Source organism: Acomys minous, assembly GCF_964271855.1.
Source record: "Acomys minous genome assembly, chromosome: 14".
Lineage (NCBI taxonomy): Eukaryota > Metazoa > Chordata > Mammalia > Rodentia > Muridae > Acomys > Acomys minous.
The window spans coordinates 39340463-39363899 of NC_140496.1; the positions used below are offsets into that span (position 1 = coordinate 39340463).

The window sequence follows — 23437 nt, forward strand, 5'->3', positions numbered from 1 at the left end:
TCCTCACGCTTCTAACCACATGGGAGCCAATTCCTCTCCTCAGTCCAAAGCCTTGAAGGCTGCAGCAGTGCCTTTTCCACCCACACGAGTGCACCTGCCCATGAGGAAACAGGCGGTCTGCACTTCTGACATTGGTGCTCTAGAGCACAGCTCAGACTAAAGTGGTTCAAGGCTCCCTTCTTACCCCTTGACTGGCCCAGAAACAGGAGGAGTCTGATTGCCAGGACTCCCCCCCCCCCCCCCAAGAACACATCAGTAAACCATATACACCCAGCTCTGGCTGCTCGAGACCTGGCTCTGGCCATATGCTAGGTCAAAACAAGACGGCTTGCAGCAGTGGGCCACAGAAAGGCACCAGCAGATCAGGCCCCACCTGTTTGTACTATTGCTCTCAGTGCTGTGGTCTGGGTCGTGCCAGCATGGGGAGAGGTTGAAGAGCAGCAGGTAGGCCACCAAGGCCACCGTCAGCAGTATGGCCTTCAGTTCCAGGCTCATCCGCAGGAAAACAGAGCACGCCATGAAGCCCAGGATGCAGCTACAGGTGTAGTACTGCAGGTGGGGACAATGTCCTGTCAGTCACCCGAAGCGGGCTAGCAGTAACAGTCCACTGCCAGCCCCCTCCTGCTGAGGGGCTCAGGCCAGGCGTCTGTACCATCTTGGCCCACTGCATCCCTTTCCAGCGGAGGTCAGCAGGGGCGCTGCATGACACTGGTGTGACGATGGTCATCCCTAGTCTTGCCACTTTTCTCATGACTCCTCTTGCCTTGGGCCTCTCCAGGCACAGACCTTGGTTTATGTCAGCAGCCCTGGGCCCAGCCCTTTACTCCTTTAATGCCTCAGTTAGCCTCTCTACAGAAAAAGTGACCCAAACACACCCTAGTTCAGCTGATGCTGGTCTGCACTCCCTGCCCACCCCCAAAGCTTAAAGCAAACAGCCAAGACCCTGTTTCCTGTTTTCCTGGCATTGGGGTGGGCAGGAAACAAGCTTGGTGGCCTGGACCTTGCCTTCTCTACATATGCTGGGAGACACTGGACTCAGTCTTCTCCACAGTCTGAAGACTCAGACTTCAAACCGTGAGCTGTCCACTCTGGCCCGGTAAGAGCAGGTAGCCCTAGAAGACTGAGCCAGGGGCTGGGTGCTGGGGGATGCCAGGATGAGCATACTCACTGGAAGGAGCTTGCATGGGATTCCAACTCTGTTCCCTGAAGTCAGAGGGTTCGTCTCATTGTCTCTCGGCTGCTCTGGGCCTGGGTTATGCATCAGTGCCTACGGGGAGACAGGTTGTCATTAGAGTATATCCAGGGACTCAGACCTGCCAGGCCCAAGGGAGGTGACCCAAGACTACTATGGGCACCAAAGATACCATGAGGCTGGGTACTAGGCTCTCTGCTGAGCCCAGTGTGTGGCCTTATCCACAGCAACCACCCAGGTATGGAGTACTTGGGGAGGGGAGGAACAGAACAGCAGCAGCCCAGGACAGGCATGGGAGGAGGCTAGGATCTGCCCTCTCAGGAGCCCCCTCTTTTTCTGAGAGGGGGCCATGAGAGCACATCACCAAAACTGCAGCATCCAGTGCCAGGGGCACAGTGTGAAGGAGACCTCTGTTCCAAAGGAAAGAGCGAAAAGCAGGGATGTGAGCTCCTGCGGGCTGCTCTGCAACTACCAGCGTATGACCTGCATCAGAGGGCAAGTCTACCCCTTACTGAGAAATTTTAGTTCCAAAGACTGTGGGAAGGAGGAGCTGCTCCCAGCACATACCTATAGAGTTGCTGGGTGCCTCAAGCCCTTCCTTGAAGGATGAAGAGCTCTAAGCTTGTGGTGGGGACCCAACAGATCACTGCAGAGCTATGGGGGCAGGGAGGTCACACCAGATGGAGCTGTTCAGGTAACAAGGTTGGGATTCTACAATCTAGGTTTCCCAGGTCAAAGATGGTCCCTTTCCCCAGGAGACAGCCCCTTGGTACACAGCCCCGCTAGGGCTTGCTGTCCTGACCCCAAGACTCACCAGGTTGATGATGGCAACAGTCAGTAGGCTGCCAACAGTCAGCACAACCAGGGACAGCCTGAGCAGGGGCTGTGTCTCCACACTCTCCGAGATGGCCCAGAGCGTACCTCGGCCTGGAAAGCACCTCTATGGAGAGGGACAAGTCATGCAAAGCAGCAGCTGGGATGAAGGACAGCCTTACTCAGGAAGGATGGATGGCACTAACCAGCCTGGGAGGCTGAGGACTTGGGGGCAGCCTGCAGGGACTCAATGGTCCTGGACGTAAGACAAGGCGCCCAACCGATGCCCAAAGCAAGACTGCCTGGGAGGAATAGACCATAGGGCTGAGGATATGTCCACTGAACTCGGGGACCCACTCACCGAGAATTCAGTCGCAAAGCAGAAGCTTAGAACCAGCCCCAGCAGGCAGGCCACCAGCCCAAAGGAAACGCCCAGAGTTGCCATCCTGGAAAGGAGGGGAAAATATGAGTCCAGGTCCCGTCCACCAGTCCCAGTTCTCCATTTCATGAACACCTGTCCCTCCCCAGGGGATATGCTGCATCCAAATGTCCCACAAACAACAGTCTTGAAGGTGAAGATTGTCATCAAGTCCCCCTAGGGGCCAAGTTTCTAAGATGTGAGTCCCATCATTAGCCTCTGGGACCCTGGCTGGCACACAAAACACAAAAGCATTTGTGTAGGGGGCTGGAAAGATGGTTCAGTGGTTAGGAACACTTGTTGCTCCTGCAAAAGGATCCAGGGTTGACCCCCAGCACCCACATGGTGGTGGCCAACCACCTCTAACTCCAGTTCCAGGGGACCTGACACCCTCTTCTGACAGCCTCAGACACCAAGCAGCTATTTGCTACAAATACATACACGTAGGCAAAACACTCACATAAATCCAATAAAAAAAATAGTAATCATCCATATATAATATTCTATTTAGTTTGGTTTTGATACACCGTCTTACAGCCTGGGTTAACCTGGAATTTACTATGTAGACCAGGCTAGCCCCAAACTTGCAGCAACCCTCATGCCTCTGTCAGAGTGCTGTGGAATCACAGGCCTAGGCTGCCATACTTAGTTGCTATTTGTCTTTGTGCATGTGTGTCTGTGTGTGAATGTAAGCACCTACATGCCATAGCATGCACATGGAGGTCAGAGACAACCTCTGGTGTCACATTTGCCCTTTAGCCACGTGGGTGACAGGAACTAAACTTGAGTCGTCAGGTTTGTTGGCAGGTGCCATTACCCGCGGAGCCATCTCACTAACCCTGTCTAGTCTACTAAGCACGTCCAATCTCACAGTAACAACCATGCTTGTTTTAACTGCCTTCTGGAAGTTATCTGCGGCTAAGCTTTGCTCCCTCTGGCCTTAGCCGCTTGTCCCTGACCATCCAGAACCTAAAGGAGGAATTGCAGGGCTCTGGAGTCCAGACTGGATACCACCATTCCTATAAGTCTTAAGTTCCCTACTTGAAAGAGGGAAATGACAATGCCCATTGTTTCTAGGGTGTAGGGGCCAAGACCATACAGATAATGGCACCTGGCAAGAGACAGAGGAACCTGGGAAAGTTTCACACCTAGTCACAAGGAAGTCCAGGCACCCCAGCTCTGGGGCCATCTTCCTGCTCCGGTGGGGAGGGTCACTGGCCATGAAGCACCTTGCCAGTTTCTGCTGGGTCCTGCTATGGTCACCACCCCATCTAGCTGGACCCCAGTGGGCTTGCCCCCATCCTCCCCATCACGGGCTGACCTGGGCATCACTAGAAGGTGGACAAGCAGGATGCAGACGAAGACGAGGCTGGCACAGGCGAAGTCATAGCGAGCCCGGGGGATGGGCACCAGGCGGTACTGAGGGAAGGCGGGGAACATGACTGTCAGAGACAGCTACCAGCAAGGTCTCTTCAGTGCCCCACCCCCAAGTTCATATCCTAAAATAAAGTGCCTGGCATACTCCTGGAGTTGAAGGGTGGTGTCCCAGAAGGCCATTCGCCTGCCAACCTTATACAGTTCCTCTCTGCATGGGCAATACCCTGCACCCAGCAAGGTTTTTGCTTTCGTTTCTCAGGCCCCATGGACTGGAACCAAGCCTGAGCTCCTGTGGTTCAGTAGGCCTGACCACACCCCTAGCCAAGGACTATTATCTGGGCCCTGGACAAACAAGCAGAGACCCCCGAGGCTCCCTCTCTACACGACACCAGTTCATTACCACTCCATCATGCCACCAGAGTCGACTCAGGTCATGTGACCCATAGGCCCGGAACTCTGCTCAGATCCCCAGGGAGAGGAACCCTCCCCTTAATCTTGGACACAAGGTCATGAAGGCCAGGACCCTCTCCTCCAATGGTTACAGCCTAAAGCTAAGGACACCAGCTTTGGAATGTCCAAGTTGAAGGCTCCTTTCTAAGCCACCTGCCACCTACCTGATGGCCGCTTGGGGAAAAGGTAGGTTAGATCCTAGTATGGCCCAAGGCCTGCAGGGAGCCATAAGGTGCTCTAGACACACAGGGCCACTAGAGCACAAAAGTGTGTCACAACAGCCAGGCAGGAGATGCTAACAGATTTTCAACAAGGAGACTGTATTTGAGGTGTCTTTCTCCCAGAACCCTGAAGCACTCACTTGCCCCAAATCTCAAGGACAAATCTCTAGCATGGTGTCAGGTAAAGGGGTGAGGCCAAGAGAAAGAGACGCAAACGAGATGGCACAGAGCCCTGTCCACCCCCAACATCCAGTGCAGAGATCCCCAGGGGCCTCCTCACCCTGTGGGATTTGCTGGACGCCAGAAGCCCATGCCCCACCCACCAGACCTCGGCCTGTTCCTCTGCGGGGGCTGCCCCAGCCTCACCTCACGCTCAAAGCCCTTCTCCAGGAAGATGGGACCAAAGGTGTGGAAGTCATCAGACTTTGAGCAGCAGGGCCTACGGGAACAGCAGCAAAATGGCGCCCAGAGCGGCAGAGGGCCTCACTCTTGGAGGCAGCCCCAGGGCAAGGGAAGGAGCTACAGGCCAGAGCCAATATCCAGTATGAGGGGGCCAGCCCTGCTACGGGAGGGAGGAGGTAGAGGTCACAGGCCTTACCTGGTAGAGCTGAGTCCCTCAATGGCTGACAGCATTTCATCATCACAGTCATCCTCCAAGCGCCTCTTGGGGGATGCACTCCTAGAATTACAGCCCCCCCGCCCCGCTGCATCATCCCAGGGACCCACATGCCCAGACTTCCCCCCAGACCAAGGCCACCTCCGCTAGGATAGAACCAGCACAGAAACCAGAGGAAACACCTTTCCTCGCCACCATCACACAGTACCCTGCTGACCCAGTCCTAGGGTTAGCACGCAGTGAGCACTCCACTCCAGACATTCTATGGGAGCCCTGCACCCACAGAAAACGAACCTGAGCCCTGACAAACCCATGGAGGCCCAGACTGGGCCTGGCCATGCTGCCCCAGGCAGAGACTGCTCAGGGCACCTGCCCATAGGAGGAGCCTGGGACAGCTCTCCCCAGTGAGCAGTGTGCTGGGAAGGCAAGGTGCCTACCTGTCAGGGGTACGGTGTCGGCGCAGAGGAATGGTCTGAAAGGGGTGAGAAGGAGAAAGTGATCACTCCCTGAACACTGGACCCTCATTCACCATGGGCCTGGCTTTCTTTTCTCAGACTGGAAAAGGACCAGGAGATTCTAGGATATTCCAGGCCCCATCAGAGCATTCTCCAAATACCTCCTCCTGTTCCAAATGGAGGCTTGGCAGAGACTACCCACAGTGCAGCTGAAGGAGCAAGGCTACGGCGGAGCCTTTTGCTCAGAGGGCTCCTAACCCAGCAACCAGGTAGAAGGGGACCTACCTTCGGCCTCCGTCCACTGGGGATGGTGGTCTCGCTGCTGCTAACGCTCTCCCGGTGGTTAAGGTGTGCAAAGGGCCGAGCTGCCCCCCAGGACTCCAGATAGCGGGTCACACGCACTGAAGCTCGCATCTTCAGAGTCACATCCCCTTTGGGCTTGGAGAGGTGATGGCTGGGTGGGGGTGGCTGCTGGCTCTGCAAGCATACAGACAAGACCTGTCCCACATGTTCCCCTCTCAACTACCTCTGGCATGCATGTGACCCGGCACGCCTGGAGCACTGGCTGATCTGGTCAAGGGTAAAATGTTACATTTCTGAGCCTATAGTATTCTTGGAGAATGGACGGCCCTGGGGACCAGCTTAAGGCCTCAGTTTTCATCCCTGTCCCAGGCCAGGAAGAGGCTGATGGCTGCACAGCCCAAGCTCAGCACCACTTTGAGGAGGGGGTAACCATGAGCCTTGCTCTGCCCACCCCCATGTGGCTCGCACATGCTGCAGTGTGAGAGCAGTGGGCAAAGGACGTGTGCTGGCCTGAACCCAGAGACACAGCTGCTAAGGCACAGGCCACTCCAGGGCAGCCTTTGAAGGAGTGCCACACCCAGCCTTAAGCTCAGCTCCATGCCCATGGTTTGCCATATGCTTGCTGGACCCTGCACCGTTCTGGAGCCTCAGTAGCGTAGCCAGGCCCTGAGTTAGGGTCCAGCTCTGCCTCTGTCCTCGTGTCTCTGAGCCCCAAGTTCCCCTTAACACATTCCTGGGCCTTCCCCAGTCAGAGTAGCCAAGTATGGCTGGAGGCAAGAGAAGAAAAGAAAGAGCCCCAGTGTCGTCAGACACAAGCATAGACTGCCTTGTATCTGCTGAGACTCTTGTCTCCCCAGCCCCCAGCACCTTAGATACCCTCTCTCTTCAGCCCATCTCTTCAGGCTTGCCAGCACCAACAGGCAGAGGCCCACCCAAAGCCCAAGACCCTGGCCAAAGCACAATGGCAAATTTACTGGAAACTTGCATTGTCTCTGAAGATGGAAACCTCTTTAAATCCTCACCGCTCTCCATCTACTCAGGCCAGGACCAGGATGTGGAGGTCCACCCCCCGAAAGGCCTAGGGTCTGTGCAAACGACAGCCAAGCCGTACAGTGAGCACGAGTTCCCAGGTCTAGAAGTCAGGGCCTTCCTCTGAGGCGCTTCTATTGCTAGCAAGCCTGGCCTGGTCACATGCTGGCTGGAGACCTCCAGACCCCTCTACACTGTCAGCTGTGTGACTGAACAGATGAAGGAGAGAGCTGGAGAGAGAGCTGGAGAGAGGGGCCAGGCGGGACAACAGTTCCACACTGCCAGTGCCACACACATGCTGCTGCTTCTCTGGAGCCCGGCTGGAGTCTTGGCCAGCATTCTGCAATTCTACTGGCTCAATCTCTGGCAGCCCTGGGGGCGGGCTTTGGAACTAAGCCTGCAGATGTCTTTGAGGTTGGGGGCTTCATCCATTTCAAAACCACCAAGTGCATGCTCAGAGCTGAGCTGGGCCATCTGCAGGCTGGAGGGCCAGGGGCAGAATGACAATAAACAAGGAAAACGATAAATAAACAGGAACACATGGCGGGCAGGAAGGCCTAGGAACAGGGCTTTTCCTGTGCGGTGGCTGGCTGCCCTGGGGAACATCAGCAAGATCAGGAAGACATGAAGCAACCAAGGCAGGCAGTGGAGGCTAGGTGGGCTTGCAAGCTGCCACCCCCCACCCACCCCCACTCCCCCGCAAGCATAACTAAGGGCCAGGATGCAGAGAGCTGGGAGAAGCCCCTGACAGCAGCATTCTTGAGCAAACTGCAAGGATGTATCAGGAGGTCAAGGCCACAGACTGCAAAAAGCAGCAAACTACCAGCCTGGAGCAGCCAGCAGCCAAACACAGGGGACTCTCCGACTGGGCTAGGAGGGCAAGTTGGGCTCCAGGAGAAGAGACAACAGGAACAAGCCATCTGAGAGCCCCAGACTTGCTTGCTCCAGGAGCAGGCTGCCTGGCTATTCTGTTTCCCTAGGCCTTCTTCACAGGAGTTCGCGCCTTGGCAGGAGGCCTTCCTGCAATTAGCCTCCCCCATGGGACTGCACACTAACTCTGCACCTGGAGTCACTGACACAGCCCTCACTCCCACACCTTACAGAAAACAGGAAGAGGAATGTTCCTGTTTCAAGGAAGTGCCCTCTTTTTCTGGGCTAGTCTCTGCTACCTCGTCACAGTCTTGTGAGTCAGTTGCTAGTAGTTGAGACCCTGTTCCCAGGCTGCCCAACCCCCACCCACTCCCCAAGCCCTCTGTACCCGGGGGTCGATCACCAGATAGGTCCTGATGTTCATCTCTTTCAGATAGGGGTCGCGCTGCTGCCCGTGCCCATCCTCCACCTCGTACGCCTTGTCCAGGTGGTTCAGTGTCGCCTCTGTGATGTGCACCCGGCTGGGGAGACCCAAGTCAGATAAAAACACCATGGCCCCGGGCACCCACTCTGGGGATGCACAGCAGGTGGGCTGGCTCCATCCCCTGCCTCCACACTTCACTCCTCCCGGGGATCACCCTGGCCTTTGCTCCAACCCTGATGAACCTCACCCGGGGACTCCAGATGCCTCCATCCTGTTGGCCAAGGACACATCATGGGACCACACATCATATTGCCACTTGCGGAGCCCGATGACCCCACACAGCACATTCCCCGAGTGAATGCCCACACGCATGCTGATGTCCACTCCTGTGGCCTCGCGAACCTGCCTGGAGCAGAGAGGTCTGTCACCTACCGCCGCTTCAGAGCCACACTGGGAGTCTTGGGTATGGCAGGGCACCAGGGAGGGAGACAGAGACCGCCCCTCCTCAGAGAGGCCACGCATCCTGTCCGTGGGAATTGTGCGAGCTCACATCCAGCTAAAGGGCATAACAGGCAGGAACTTAGAATGCCACTTATGCGGATGGGCCACACTCTGTCCTGGTGCCCCTTGCCTGGCATCCCTGGTTGGCACTGAAGAGGCTGCCAAGATGTAGGGGGTGCTAAGCCCTACATGACACCCAGACAAGGACCCTGGGGGCTTCTCTACCCCAATTATAGGAAGTGAGAGTCCCACTCAGGGGAGTTGGAAAGATGGCTCAGAGGTTAAGAGCACTGGCTTCCAAAGGTCCTGAGTTCAATTCCCAGCAACCACATGGTGGCTCACAACCATCTATAATGAGATCTGGTGCCCTCTTATAGCATGCAGGAATACATGCAAGTAGAACACTGTATATGTAATAAATAAATACAAAATTAAAAAAGAGAGAAAGGGAGTCCCACTCAGTACAAGGAGCCTCCAAGGTGGAGCCTCCCAGGACACGGCACCCATGCCACCTCCGGGTATGAGCAGAGCTCTCCACTCCTCAGGCAAGCTGTTTGTTAGGAACACAAGACCACCAGCATCTTTGTCCACTGCTAGAACTGGGGATAAGCAAAGCTGCCTCCACACAATGCAGAGTGGCGACCTGTGGGGTCACATGACAGGCATCTCGGGCACTCTGCACTGTGGACTCTTACTACTTGGGGACGGTTTTGGAGCAAAGTGGTACTGAAGGGAGTATCTCCTGTGCTACCTGGACAGGCCACCTCCATCACCTCATGATTCCCCCTGCATGGCCCTGAGCACCTCACCATCACCATCAGATCAATGCCAGCAGAAGGGCCCAGAAGATGCAGGTCATCCTGTTGCTGAACAGTGAGGTCTCTAGCACCAGCAGCTTCCCAGAGGAACAGGAAGCAAAGAGGCTGACCTAGCCTGTGGAAGGCCTCCCTGCTGTCTGCCCTGAGCTCCTCCTGCTGTCTCAGTCCTTGGAAGGATGGAGCCCAGCTGCCCAAGCTCAGCTTTTTATTCCATTTGGTTTTTTGGTTTTTGTTTGTTTTGTTGTTGTTGTTTTGTTTTTTGAGACAGAGTCTTTCTACACTGTCCTAGAACTTGCTATATAGACCAGGCTGGCCTTGAACCCACAGAGATCCATCTGCCTCTGCCTCCTCAGTGCTGGGATTAAAGGCATGCACCTCCACACCTGGTCTAGCTTAGATTTGTAGATGCTTCTAGGACTTGAAGCCCAGAGGAAGGGTGGCCAACAGAAAGAGTTTGAATCCTCCACATGGCATACTGTGAGAATCCAGGCAGGCCCCATGCCCCACCCACCTCAGTCTGGAGTTTGGTAAGGGACATGATCCTGTGCCCTAGCCCGCCTGCACCTACTTAATGGCCTCACATATGTCCAGACCCATCTTCACGCAGTTGCGGGCATGGGTGGGCAGCGACACAGGCAGGCCTGACACGCAGTAGTAGCAGTCACCCAGGATCTTGATCCGCATGCACTCGTTGGCCTGCAGGGTAAGCGAGCAAGGGATGTGCTCAGGGCAGGTGTGGGGCCAGCCGGATTCCCCCCTGCCAGGAACGGCGCCTTCAGTTCTGGCTCGGTAGCTGCTACCGAGCTTGGCAAGAGGACTGGGGCCCAAGGACCTGGAGAGTTCCAGCTAGGGACCCAGATATGAAAACAAGGCTTAGTAAGGGCTGTGCAGGAAGGATTGTGTTTTATTTATCTACGCAGTGTGTTCAGCATCTTCTGTAAACCTGGCCAGGTAACAGGACTTAAGTAGCAGACAACAGATTTAAAATCCTGCAGCTGTGGGATGTGCATGCTACTAGGAAGTTGGAACTAAATCGACACAACTGGGAGATGTACCCAAAGAGAAGATGTGGCACTGGAAAAAAGAGGAAGGGCCCAGGGGACCAGAGCCCACACAGCCCTTAAAAGAAGAGCATGCCAACATGTGCAAAGGCCCTGAGGCCAGGAAGTTACTTGAAACAAAACCAGGGCAACTAGCGTGGCCAAATTAGAGTAAGTCAGGCAGGAGCTATAGCAGGCATCCTACGCAGAGGCCAGCGGGAGGTAAGCCCAGGGATGCTATGCTGCTAGGCCTAGAGTGTAGGGGAAAGCAGAGAGGGAAGGTGCAGTAGGGAGCCAACCAAAGGTGAGTCTGGGTCCCCCACAGGCATGCTCAGAGAGAGAGGGTCCTGGATGGACGTCAGCAGTCCCACCAGAGACTGTGCTGAAGCCACTAGTCCTCTCAAGCCCCCAGCAGGGACCACGTGTAGGGGCCCGGTGTGGTCGCCGGCCTTTGCTTTGCAGCTTCTTGCACCCTGCTCAACACCTTCTATCCCAGGTGCCCCAGCAGGCAGCCCGGCTGGGGCAGTGACATCTAAGTTCCCTCCCCCCAGGGGTGAGGGCCAACTGTGTCCAGCCAGCGCTCAACCAGCTTCTGATCCCCCTGCACCTGGTCTTGAAAGCACATAACCTGTGGGACATGAGTGTCAGAAGGGAAGCCCTAGTCACACAGCTGAGCCAACACTCAGGAGCCACAGGGAGATTCACTAAAGGATGAAAATCCGTTCCTGGGGCTGGAGAGATGGCTCAGAGGTTAAGAGCACTAGCTGCTCTTCCAGAGGACCTGAGTTCAATTCCCAGCAACCATATGGTGGCTCACAACCAGCTATAATATAATCTGGTGCCCTCTTCTGTTGGGCAGGCACACATACAAACAGAACATTGTATATGTAATAAATAAATCTTTTTTTTTTTTTCAAATCCGTTCCTGTTCGGTACTTCCCAGGCTCCTCAGCACCAGTCTTTGCCTAGGCCACTGTGTCTTTATCTGTTTCCCTCACACTCTGTTCCACACACACTGAACTGTGTTCATGTCAAGGAAACAGATCTTTGTGTCTATTCCAGGCCCTGTTTCCCTGCCCCACTGGCTTCCCTTCCTCCTCCAAGCCTGAGTCTCTGTGTCTCTGTCTCTCTCTGCCTCTCTCTTCCCCTCCCTCCCCCACCCTTTCTTTCCGCCTGTTCCTCTCCTTGTCCCTGTCCATGTCCCTGTCCCTCTCCCTCTCCCTGAGACAGGGTCTCACTATGTAGTCCTGGCTGGCCCCAAAGCACAGAGCTCCACCTGCCTCTTGTTGGGAGTGCGCCGCTGCACTGGGCCATGGGTCTTTATTGAAAGCTTCTCAAGCTTTCTTAATGTGCACAGTTCACCTAGAAATTTGTCAAGCTAAGACTCTGATTCTGGATGCTCCCAGACCCCCAGATAAGGCAAGCCTCCCAGACTAGAAGGCATCCCCTACAGGTTCCACATCTAAGTCCCCAACTGAGCCTCTGGACCCACAAACACCCTAGCTGTGCACTTTGTGACCTGTTCTCCTCCTGCTAAGGCGGGAAACAAGCTTCTGCACCTTGGCACCCCGGGCATATGGGGTACTCAGAAAACCATCTACCACCAAGACACTAAAATTCAGCCCCAGGCTCCACCCACTCCCAGCCCAGGGAGCACATGACACCCTGTGAAGGCAGCAGCAGGCTGACAGCACGCCCAGGCTTACCTTGGCAATCTGGTCAAACTTCCCAAAGAGCTCGTTGAGCACGACCACCAGCTCCTTGGGCGAGCAGTCACTGGCCAGCTGAGTGAAGCCCACGATGTCGGCATACAGGATGCTGGTCCAGGTGGACAGGGCTTGGATCAGACCCCCAGGAGGCGGCCCCGCCTCTCCCCACATCAGCCCCCAAAGGCCAGAAGAGGAGCTTCCAGCCAGCTTGACCCATCTTAGTTCCAGAGCCTTTCACTACAGCAAGACAAAGCAGACCATCTACAGCCTGACCTCCCTGCACCTGCACCTGCACCTGCACCTGCACCTGCACCTGCACCTGCACCCAGGGAGTCAAGAGACCTGAACTCCCAGGATACAATTCCGCCTCCTTCCAATCATCCCTGGGCCCTGAAAAAACCACAAATGAGCAAACTGAGCAGTGATTCTCAACCCTCCTGACACTGCCACCCTTTAAAACAGTTGCTCATGTTGTAATGACCTCCCCCAACCATGAAATTATTTCATTTCCACTTCATAACTATAATTTTGCTATCGCTATGAATCGTAATGTAAATATTTGTGTTTTCTAGTGGTCTTAGGTGACCCCCCCCCGAAAGGGGTCGAACCCCATGGGTTGAGAACCACCTAGGCTGAGGTTCCGGGAGGTAGGTGGTGATGCCTTCAGGCCTGGCTGCCTGTGTGTCCAGGGCCTGTAAGATCCCCAGGTAGATAGATGCAGCCCTAACTGATGCTAATAGATGTTTGCTAGGACATAACGCGGGCCCTTAGGCAGAATGTCAGGAATTCCAAATGACCATATTATATCTCACAAGAGATCCTGCACCCTGTCAAACTAGTCAGGCCAAGTAAGGACAGGAGGCACCTGGTCACCAAGCTCGGGAGCTTTACCTCCTTTGAGAATCATCATCAGGGAGGCCCTCTGTGCCCTACCCAACTGTGCAGCTAAATTCCCTTGGACTGCTTTGATTTTGGAGAGACTCCACGCCTTCTTCCCATAGAACCACACTCAGTCCTTTAATAGCCTTAATCTGATCCTCCCCCTGAAGGAACAAAAACAAACGGAGGCCCAAGGAAGGGCCTGACCACCAATCCCTGAGTAGTCTGAAGCTCCCTATGGAACACCATCTGCCCAGGGCCAGGGGAGTGGCGGCTGAATACTCAGAGGACGTGCACCATGCATTTCCTACTCCCTGCTCACCTCACATTCTGGTGCCGCTTGACGTAGAGGCTGTGGAAGTTGTTGTCAGGCAGGTAGCGGCGGTCACCACCCTCTTTGAGACGTTCGATGATAGCCAGCTTCATGCCCATGGAGATGTGAGCTGGGAGCACCGAAAGCAGTAGGTTCTCCTGGGCACGGGAGGGCGGACCAGTGGGAGGACCAGTGGGAGGACCAGTGGGAGGACCAGTGGAGACAGGCAGAGAGGATTATCATGCCCTAGGCTCGCAGCCTGGACATGACTCTTCCCACAGATTCTGCCCACAGTGCCATGGTTTCCTTCTGGGTTACACCCATCACCAAGACACGCCCTCCCACTTGCAAGGGACCAGCCACTTGAGCCACACGGGCAGCACTCAGCCCAATGGAGGGAGGTCAAGGCCGGGTACATAGTAGGCGGGGAGACAGGCAGAAAGGATGCAGGTCCTTACCTGCTGGCGCTTCTCCACACGCAGCTTCCGGCGGATCTGGATGCACTTGACGGTGTAGATGAAGAGGTCCCGTGAAGCATCCTGCAGCTGGTGCTTGTGGTAGGCACCCGTGAAGTTCCCACCCAGGAGGATAACGGCATTGGCCAGGAGCTGAGGGAAGCCGAGCGCAAGGCCGGCACACTTGCTCAGTACCAACCCCACAGCAGACATGGTGGCATCTGTCCCCACTGCCTGACCTCAAAAACTCTTTAGGTTGTCATGTCCTGGGTTAGACAGAAAACTGAGGCCCACTTGGTGACTGATTCCCTAATGAGTTGCGATGATCACAGGACCAGGTCTGGGCCTTCTTTGCCCTACCAGACACATACCCTGCCAGAGTCCAGGTACTTCCAAGGAAATGGTGGCCACCTCACTGAACACCAAACCCAGCCACAGACAGCACAGTACCCGGCTGGCTGCCCAGAACTCTGCCCTCTTCCCCAGAAGCGGATATCCAGGCCAGTCAGAGGAAGACACATCCCTACACCCCAGTGATGTAAATGAGGGTACACACCCACTCAATAGAGTCACCACCACCTAGACTGGGGTGCCATCAACCTCAGGCCAGGCCCTGGGGAGAGACACTCAGGGCAGGATCTCACCACAACAGGGCCCTGAACAGGGCTATCCTAAGATCAGCAGTGAAGAGAGTACAGGGCCCTGCCTGTGGCCACCTGCCTACAACAAGTCCCAAAACTTAAGGCCCAGAGCCCGCCCCACCCAGCCTCTGTCACCCTCACCTGCAGCCCCAGCTGTGTGCTGGACGTGGATGTCTTGAGAGCTCCTGTCACAGCTCCAAACACCAGGAGGTGGGAGACAGTGGAGACCACCCCCACAGCGATGGCTGCCCGCGTACTGAGGGGCAGCAGCACGTACACCACAAAGACGATGAACAGGAAGAAAGGCACCTGGGGACAGTGTACCCAGAGAGTCAACACGGCCCAGGCCCCTCATCCTGGGACACCCCCAACCTGGGACCTCTCATCTCTCCCCTACATGGTGAGGCACAGTGACATACGCGCAGCAGTATGGGAGGGACCAGCAGAATGCTGAGTTACCGTCTGTGTCAGGGCCCTCGGGGCTGTTGGCCTGGAAACCGCTGCCTGGGGCTGGATCACTTGTTGCTGCCCAGGGACAGCGCATCCTCACTCACTCCCCCTGCCCTCCCAGTCTCTGGTTTCATGAACCTGACTCCACCCAACCACAGAAAAAGGAACAGGCTTTGATCAGACTATATGCTACCTCACAGCAACGGAGGCTAAGCAGGCCAGGCCGGTGCACCTCGACCCCAAGGTTCGAGCTGCTTGAGGGAGCTCTCCAGCCTTCACCTGAGATGGCTTGCATCTCAGCCTCTGCTTGGGGACAGTAGAGGAGAGCAGAGTCCAAAGTGTCCAGGCTGCTGGGACAGGGGGCCAGTCCCATTCAGCTCTTCCTGGCACACCAATCCATTCGCGCCTTTTTTGCCTCCTTGGGTTGGAATCCTGCCGTCCCTAACCAAACAAAACGCCAGCTACCCGAGGCGACCCTCCTCTGAGAAGAGAGTCAATTGTGGGCCACCTGAAAGTCAGCACCATAGTGTCTACAGGCTGTGTTGGCCCACTTCCATGGGCCCACTGCCACAAGTGGGCAGGAGCTGCCTGCCGGCTGCATGCTCCAGCTGCCGGTGCCTAAGCCCAGTGACGTCAGCTCCCACTCTTACCTGCTCCCACGCATAGGCTTTCTTCTGACAGGATTCCCACACCAGCACAGAGCCTAGCATCATGAGACAGGCCCAGATGAGTAGAGCCAAGGCCCGCAGCCATCTCCGCACCAGGCACTCAACGTACACCAGTATGTAGAGAGCCACAAACAGCGTCAGCATGAAGAACGCAGTGCCCAGGACAGCCTGGTGTGTGGAAGGCGCCTGGGTAGAGCAAACAGACACAGAGCACCTGGTCCTCCAGGAAGTCGACTCAGGAGGACATCAAGCACCTTCCACACTGTTGGGCTCCCCTGACTCGTGATCTCCCCCACCATAACCCCCAGGCCTTGCTAGCATTGCCTTTCCCAGTCACTGCAGCAGCTTGGGCACCCCCAACCCTGCCCTAAGAGACCACTGTTCTCCTGTGGCGGAGAGGTGACCACAGGAGCCAGAACAGGGCCTTTTCTCAAGCAAAGCCCTGCTTAAGTGTCTGGAGGAGGGCTGGAGAGATGCCTCAGAGGCTAAGGGCACTGACTGCCCTTCCCGAGGTCCTGAGTTCAATTCCCAGCAACCATATGGTGGCTCGTGACTATCTATGATGTGATCTGGTGCCCTCTTCTGGCATGGAGGTGTACATGCAGTACAGAGTACTCTATACATAATAATAAATAAATCTTGGTTTTTTGTTTGTTTGTTTGTTTGGTTGGTTGGTTGGTTGGTTGGTTTGGTTTTTTTAAGTGTCTGGAGGAGGAGAATTTGTGCCTGACTAAGAACCGGCTTCAGAGAGACACAAAGAGCAGCCATCCTACAGAGGGGTGGCATTAGAGTAGAGGTGCAAACGGTGTGAAGGGTCCAGAAGATGACGAATGCACCCAGAATATCCTGGGTCCCCCACAGACCCTAAGCTTTACAAGAATGAAAGCACCACCAGCCTCTGGAAAATGGTGTCTGTGTTGTCGCTGCAAGGTCCGGTTGTCCCTTTCCACACCCTGAAGGACACTGGCTACCCAACGCAGAACTCCCTGCAGCCTCTGATATTATTTCAGGAACTTCTGATTGCATCTACAACAATCAGCAAGAAAATGAAGATTATAAGGACAGATTCTCAGTCGTACTGGTCACATGCTGAGTGGCCAACAACTGCACACAGCAAGTGGCTGCAGGAAAGCAAGGACACAGGTCAGGAGCGGGAGCCATGTTGGTAATATCTGCCCTGACAGTCATAAGGATCCTACACCAGCACTTAGGAGGCTATGAATTCAAGGTTAGCCTGGGCTACATAATGAGACCCTGTCTCAAAAAATAAAATAAAATAAAAAAGAGGAAGGAGAGGAAGAGAAAGGGGACAGGAGGAGGAAGAAGAGAAAAAGGAGAAGGCAAAGGGGGAAAGAAAAAGGAAGATGAGAAGAAGAAAAAAATCTGAGATCATAGATTCTGAAAGGAATATAGGGATTGATTGGTGATGTCTGCCATGGTCAGACAAGGGAGGAATTTTTTTATTTTTATTTTATTTATTTATTTTTTGTTTTGTTTTGTTTTGTTTTTCAAAACAGATTCCTCTGTGTGGCCTTGGCTGTCCTAGAACTCATTCTATAGACCAGAATGGCCTTGAACTCACAGAGATCAGCCTTCCTCTGCCTCCTAAGTGCTCGGTTTAAAGGCATGACTTCCATCAGCCTGCCTGCCTGCCTGCCAGCTCCTTACTTGCTTCATAGCTCCAGCTTCACGAGATCCCGGAATGGACCCCAACTGTGCCTGTTCTACCAGCAGCTCCTGCACCTGCTCCAGCTCCTGTGGCTGCAAGAACTGCAAGTGCACCTCCTGCAAGAAGAGCCGCTGCTCCTGCTGCCCTGTGGGCTGCTCCGAGTGTGCCCAGGGCTGTGTCTGCAAGGACGCCTCTGACAAGTGCACCTGCTGTGTCTGATGTGGGGACAATGGTGCTCCCACTTGTAAATAGTAGTGCTGGACCGCCCCAGAGTTTTTCATACAGCTCCACCCTTTTCCCTTAACCCCCTTTCTATAAATATGTGAATAATAAAAGCCAATTAGGTTCTTTAAAAAAAGGTGGTGGTGGGGGATTAGCCTCCACTACCTGTGGCTTGACTCAGGTTCTAAACAGAATGAATTTTATGGTGAAGAAATTTAAGAGTGATTTATTTGGTATTATTCATGTAATAGCTTAAATCAACCAGACTTCAAGATTAAATTCAGATTGACTTGTTTTCCTCCCACCGAGAGGTTCACAGAGGAAGAAGATGAAGCTCTAGGCAGGCACCCGTGTGCTGATGCTTTCCCATCGGAGCCCGAAGGCCGGAGAGCCACAGCCCGGGCGGGGCCTTACCTCCTGGCTGAAGGCGATGCTGATGAGTGCAATGCAGGTGGCCACAGCCACGAGGAGGAGCAAGAGCAGCAGGGGCCCGTGATGGCTGGTGAGGCGGTACTTCTCGTAGAGTGCTGCCTGGTTGGGGCCTTCCTCTCCCTCATTTAGGAAGTAGCGTCCCTTGGCTGGCATCGTCTTCCCCAGTGGCCTGGTCCAGCAGCCTGCTCAGGAGCCCTACGGCCTGAGATGCATCTGTCCGCATCTGACACTTGTCTGTGTGGCCTAGGCCTCTGGCCTCTCTGAGGCTAGCAGGCAGGACTGGGCAGAGGCACCCAGAGCCTGTGGCTCCATCAGCGTGTGGCACCTGTTCCGGCCACTGGTGTCTTCAGGGTGTCTAGGGTGAGCTGATAGGACCATCCAGGTCCTCAGACCTGTGGAGTCAATGCAGACCAAAACCATTTGATGTCAATGGGCCAAATCAGGAAAGAACTGGCACAAGGAAAGGCAGGGCTAGGTGAAGTCTTTTGAAAACTACAGTTCCATACAGTACGTGGGCATATGTGAATCTAAAGTCATTAAAAATGAAATTACGGAAGCCATGCTGTAGTTGTATTCAGGAGGCTGAGGCAGGAGGATTCTGAGTTTGAGGCAGCCTGGACTATATAACAATACTCTAATTATAAATTCCCAGCGCCCCGTCATACTAGTCACTGCCTAAGGCACACATCACTTGTGGCTACCACAGTGGATGGCACAGACCCACAGTGCCTTCGTCACCATGGAGACTCACACCGCACACTGCCACTCAAAGCCTGACCAAGCCACTTCCTGTTTGGTGACCGACTTCCTAGCATCGTGTGCGTGGTGTGAGGCTGGGCCACAGGCGTTTCTCTTTCTAAGTGGATCCCTACTGATGGCCACAGAGCCTTCTAGCTCAACCTTTCTTTGTTCTCCGAGCTTCACAAAAGCCACCTGCCAGATCAGATGAGCACAGTACGGGATCTGTCTAAACCTCCACTCCGTTCCCAGGGTTCCTGTGTGAACAGCACACTGTCTAGATGCCTGGGGCTCAGTCTGTGTCTTCAGGGCCATAGGGTCCCAAACTGAGGTCCTGGCAGCCTGGGACTTAAGGACAGTCTCAGGATCCAGATGGTTTGGGGATGCTCAGAGACAACAGGCTCAACTTGACAGCTTCAACCAGGACAACGCCCTGCACCTGGGTTATACTAGGTATCCATGTAAAACTATGTTTTCTCCTTTTAGATTTTTTATTTTTAGCTATGTGTGAGTGTATATGTATGCCGTATGTATGCAGTTGCCCAGGGATCAGAAGAAGGTGGCCTGGGGCATTTGTGAGCCACTCAACATGGACAATGGGAACAGGTCTCAGGGCCTCAGTAAGAGCCCCCAAGGACTCTTAACCATTTCTCCAGCCCCAGATGGGCTTTCTTGTAGGTTCGTTGTTTGTTTCTGTTTGAGACAGGGTTTCCCTGTGTAGCCCTGGCTGCCTTGGAACTCACTCTGTAGACCAGGCTGGGAGTAAAGGTACCACCCAGCTTGAGATGTGTTAAAGGGACCCACAGACAGAGAAGGTTTTTCTGGTACCAGGAGTTGAACCTAGAGGCTCACACATGCTAGGCAAACACTCTATCACCGAGCTACGGCCCCAGTCCTTCTTTTTTCCTTTTCTTTTTGAGACAGGAGCTTACTAAGACACCCAAGCTGGCCTAGAACTCCTTCTATAGCCCAAGCAGGGCTTGACCCTGCCATCTTCCTGCCTTGGCCTCCTGTGCAGCTGGGATTACAGGGAAGTGCCAGCACACCTGGCCCACTGACACTGACTCATGTAGTGTGCAAGCTCTACCTCACAGGACAGAAAGCAGAGTCAGGGAAAAGGACAAGGCAGCCTTTACTACAAAAGGACTCCACGCTGCCAATGCTAACCAGAGCCCCACCCCCACCCCACCCTCACCCCTAACTCCCATCCTCACCCCCCACTATGCTTGACATCAACATCCATCATCCAATCATCAATACAACTGTGTTTTCCCAAAGGGCTTCTTAGCCAGCCTGTGATGTGTCTGCCCAGGCTACCTCCTCGTGGTGCAGGCTGTGATGGCTATTCTTGGTTGTCAACTCTACAATATCTGGATTCAACTAAAACCCGAGCAGCTGGATACGCCTGTGAGGGGTCTATCTTAAATCGTTTGGAGTGGGAAGCACCTCTTTTAATCTGGCTCTTCTGAAACATAATTTTTAATGATTTCCTTTTATTTTATGTACATCGGTGTTTTTCCCTGCATGGTGTGTCTGTGTGAGGGTGTCAGATCCTCTGGAGCTGAAGTTACAGACAGTGGGGAGCAGCCATGAGTGCTGGGGGTGGGGGGCGTTGAACCCAGGTCCTCTAGAAGAGCAGCCGGTGATCTTAAACCGCTGAGCCAACTCTCCAGCCCCTAATCTGTTTTTCAAAGATTTATTTATTCATTATGTATACAGTGCTCTGTCTACATGTACACCCATAGGCCAGAAGAGGGCATCAGGTCACATTATAGATGGTTGTGAGCCACCATGTGGTTGCTGGGAATTGAACTGAGGACCTCTTGGAAGAGCAAGCAGTGCTCTTAACCACTGAGCCATCTCTCCAGCCCTAATCTTCTACGGTGGAAAGATCTACTTTAAATCTGGGCTGCACCTTCACTGGCATTAGAGCCTGCTTCTCCAGGATTCCAGCAGCTGAGACATCCAGCCTTGCGTGGACTAGGAAACTACTGATTCTTCGATCCTCCGTTGATAGCCAGCCATTGTCAGATTACCTAGGCCACAGCCTATAAGAAGTCACTCTAACAAATCGTATATATCTTTAATACAACTCCTCATGTTGTGGCGATCCCCCAACCATAAAATTATTTTCTATGCTACTTCATAACCGTAATTTTGCTGTGATTATGAATCATAATGCAAATATTCCATCTGCAGGAAATCTGGTACCTATGAACCCTGTGAAAGGATCATTCGACCCCCAAGGAGTCACAACCCTTAGGGTGAGTGCTGCTGCTCTAGAGACTCCTGACTAACACAGGCTGGCCCTCCCAACCTCCAGTTATGACAGCGACTACACACAGATTCCACTTGAAAGCAGCCGCCCTGTTCCAACAGAAGCCTCATAGAAGAGCCATCCTGCATCGGGCATCTGGCGACCCCCTTCACGTATGCCTCATAGTTGGGGGTAACAGGACTGAAAGCACAGAGTGTGCAGCCCACTGGTCATAAGAAGACAGGGAGGTCAAAGGACACAAGCCGTCAGCTGCCAGCAGAACCTTCAGAGAAAGAGGTCCAGGAGTACTAGGCAAGAGCCCAGGCCTCGCAAGGGCCTGCAGCAATAGGCACACTGGAAATTGTTGTCCAGGAGAATCCTGTCTGCCGCAGGCTGGCAGTTCAAGTCTGTTCGCATCAGCTCCCTAAGTTGCTTCTTCTGTATCTAGGCAAGCCAGTCTCAACTGCACAGAAAGGGCTGACCAAGCACCATCTGTGTGTGCCCAGCCCTGTGCCGTGGGCTCTGCAGAACAGAGCAAGCCCCATCCCTGAGCAGGGCCCAGCTAGGGCAGCCTGAAGAAGCTGTGCAGTTGCTGCCCACACATTCATACCTTGTCATTACAGACGCAGAGCTGAGCCCAGCAAGGCACAGTAGCATGTCTAAGATCGCACAGCTGGAGGTGCTTGCCAGAGGTCTGGGATTCAAACCACAGCTTCTGGGCCCAGGCCTCTCTATTGCCACTCTAAGGGACTAAACCAAATGCCACAAGCACACAAACAGCAGTCTTGCCTGACCCCCTGGCTCAATGCCAAACACCCGTGGGCTAGGATTACTGGGCCGAGAAACCCCAGACACCTATGGCCAAGACAGCTCTCCAGAGACGCTCCGTCCTCTAGGCAAAGCCAAGCCCAAGCTGTGGGCTACCAGGACACATGTGCATACTCAACACATGCACATGCCGCGCCTGGTTCCAGCCGTGACCCTATCTCCCCCAAGCACGGAGCCAGGCGAAGAAGCTGTGGCAACAGCCCCCGCCACTCCCACCCCTGCCCTATGCCTGTGGGAAACCAGGCCGGGTGAACACTTTTATTTATGGATTTAATTAAGCCACTTCCTGAGCGACAGTGGCCCCGGGATGAAAGTGGACAATGAGATGCACCAGACACAAGGATTCTGGCCACCCAGGGCTCTCTCATTTGGCTCTCGGAACAGCTGAGCAGACGAATGCAGGAAGCCAAGTTTCCCCCCTAGCCCGCTAAGACAATCAGAAACCCAGCGGCAGCTGCGGCTTTCCTGGGGCCAAGCTCTACCCTGAGCTATTTCCAAAGGCTAGACCCAGATGCACTGCACCAGGACAGGGTTCAGAGCTCCTCCATAGAGCCTCCTTCCTTCCTTCCTCGCTCAAAAGCCCCTGTAGCTGGGCCGAGGAAATACTTCAGGGGGTAAGAGCATGTGCTGTTTTAATGCAAAAAGCTGAGCATACTCCTGAAAACCCCAACACTGGGGGCCGTGCAGAGACAGGTGACTCTCTGGGGCTTGGTAACCACCAGCCTAGCCAACAAACAAACTGCTCCAGGCCCCAGTCCTTAAATCTGCACTCTGCCTGGAGGCCTCCCGTTCCCATTTCCCGGATATGGGGAATGAGCTTCAGAGAGGCCAGATCGTTGTCACGGTCACACAGCTAGTGAGACAGAAAGCTATGATTTGAACACAGGCCATGCACAGCCCACTCCCCAGCCTGCCTCTCACTCTCACAGAACTAACAACCAGAAAGCCCATTAACACCTCAAAATGCCGACCCCTTCCCTGTCCTTATCCCATAAGGCCAGGACAAGATGATGGTAACAACGGGTAGGGGTGAGGCAGAGGTCATCAGACACTTCCTTCTGCCCTATAGGGTCGGGGACAAAACCAAGCAATGGGATCCAGGAGGCGTGCCTCATCCAGGAAACCCAATAAGCCATGTGTTTATTCCTTTCCTGTATCCCAGGCAGGGCTGGGACCTCCTCATCGATCCTGACCAGTGGTGTTCATAATCCTGAGTAAGACAGTAACAGGAGGCACAGACTGGCACACAGCTGAACCTTTAGGGTGTTTGGGAGACCTAGCCACCCCCTCACCCCCTGTGGCTCTAAACCACCCATGCTTGTACCCACTTCCTTACCTAAACAAAACTGGCAAGAACCCTTCTCCAGCTTCCTCAGCAAGCCTGGAGCTGCCGAAGGCTTAGGGCCCTGGTGTCCTCAGAAAAGGGAAGTGGGGGCCTTGAGGCATGAGGGCCCCTCTGTAGGCCTGTGAGGAAGAGAGGCCCCACCAGGCCCTGGCCCCACCCGGGCCTGGCAATCTACTACTCTTGTCACACCCACAGCAGACCCTGTTCCCGGGCCTTGGTGGGGCCACTGGGGAGTGTCACCATCACCAGCAGACTCCTTACTGCCGAAAAGGTCTCACCATAAGCCAGCTCCTCAGAAGACCCT

At 54.4% G+C, this 23437-nt stretch overlaps 2 protein-coding genes across 7 annotated transcripts in view; one reads left to right on the plus strand and one right to left on the minus strand.

Moving 5' to 3' along the window:
* Positions 1 to 23437, minus strand: part of ADCY7 (adenylate cyclase 7) — a 60321-nt gene that overhangs the window by 5858 nt on the left and 31026 nt on the right. For all 6 annotated transcript variants that reach the window (XM_084757145.1, XM_084757144.1, XM_084757148.1 and 3 more), the window contains exons 3-20: positions 17948 to 18357; positions 15625 to 15828; positions 14666 to 14833; positions 13887 to 14036; positions 13438 to 13586; positions 12234 to 12345; positions 10056 to 10183; positions 8416 to 8574; positions 8133 to 8265; positions 5828 to 6019; positions 5525 to 5559; positions 5070 to 5150; positions 4838 to 4910; positions 3745 to 3842; positions 2367 to 2451; positions 2007 to 2132; positions 1169 to 1267; positions 374 to 549 (exon numbers count right to left, since the gene is read on the minus strand). In XM_084757145.1, coding sequence (XP_084613271.1) covers positions 374 to 549; positions 1169 to 1267; positions 2007 to 2132; positions 2367 to 2451; positions 3745 to 3842; positions 4838 to 4910; positions 5070 to 5150; positions 5525 to 5559; positions 5828 to 6019; positions 8133 to 8265; positions 8416 to 8574; positions 10056 to 10183; positions 12234 to 12345; positions 13438 to 13586; positions 13887 to 14036; positions 14666 to 14833; positions 15625 to 15828; positions 17948 to 18118 — 2339 coding nt within the window. In that variant the 5' untranslated portion in view covers positions 18119 to 18357. The remainder of the gene's footprint in view (positions 1 to 373; positions 550 to 1168; positions 1268 to 2006; positions 2133 to 2366; positions 2452 to 3744; positions 3843 to 4837; positions 4911 to 5069; positions 5151 to 5524; positions 5560 to 5827; positions 6020 to 8132; positions 8266 to 8415; positions 8575 to 10055; positions 10184 to 12233; positions 12346 to 13437; positions 13587 to 13886; positions 14037 to 14665; positions 14834 to 15624; positions 15829 to 17947; positions 18358 to 23437) is intronic.
* Positions 15853 to 17933, plus strand: LOC311583500 (metallothionein-1-like). The gene has a single exon (XM_084757164.1). The coding sequence runs from the start codon at positions 17345 to 17347 to the stop codon at positions 17528 to 17530; it is 186 nt and encodes a 61-aa protein (XP_084613290.1). The 5' UTR covers positions 15853 to 17344; the 3' UTR covers positions 17531 to 17933.

What these genes read in the sequence shown, in the direction of transcription:
- LOC311583500 (XM_084757164.1), top strand. Translation starts at nt 17,345, where the DNA reads ATGGACCCCAACTGTGCCTGTTCTACCAGCAGCTCCTGCACCTGCTCC.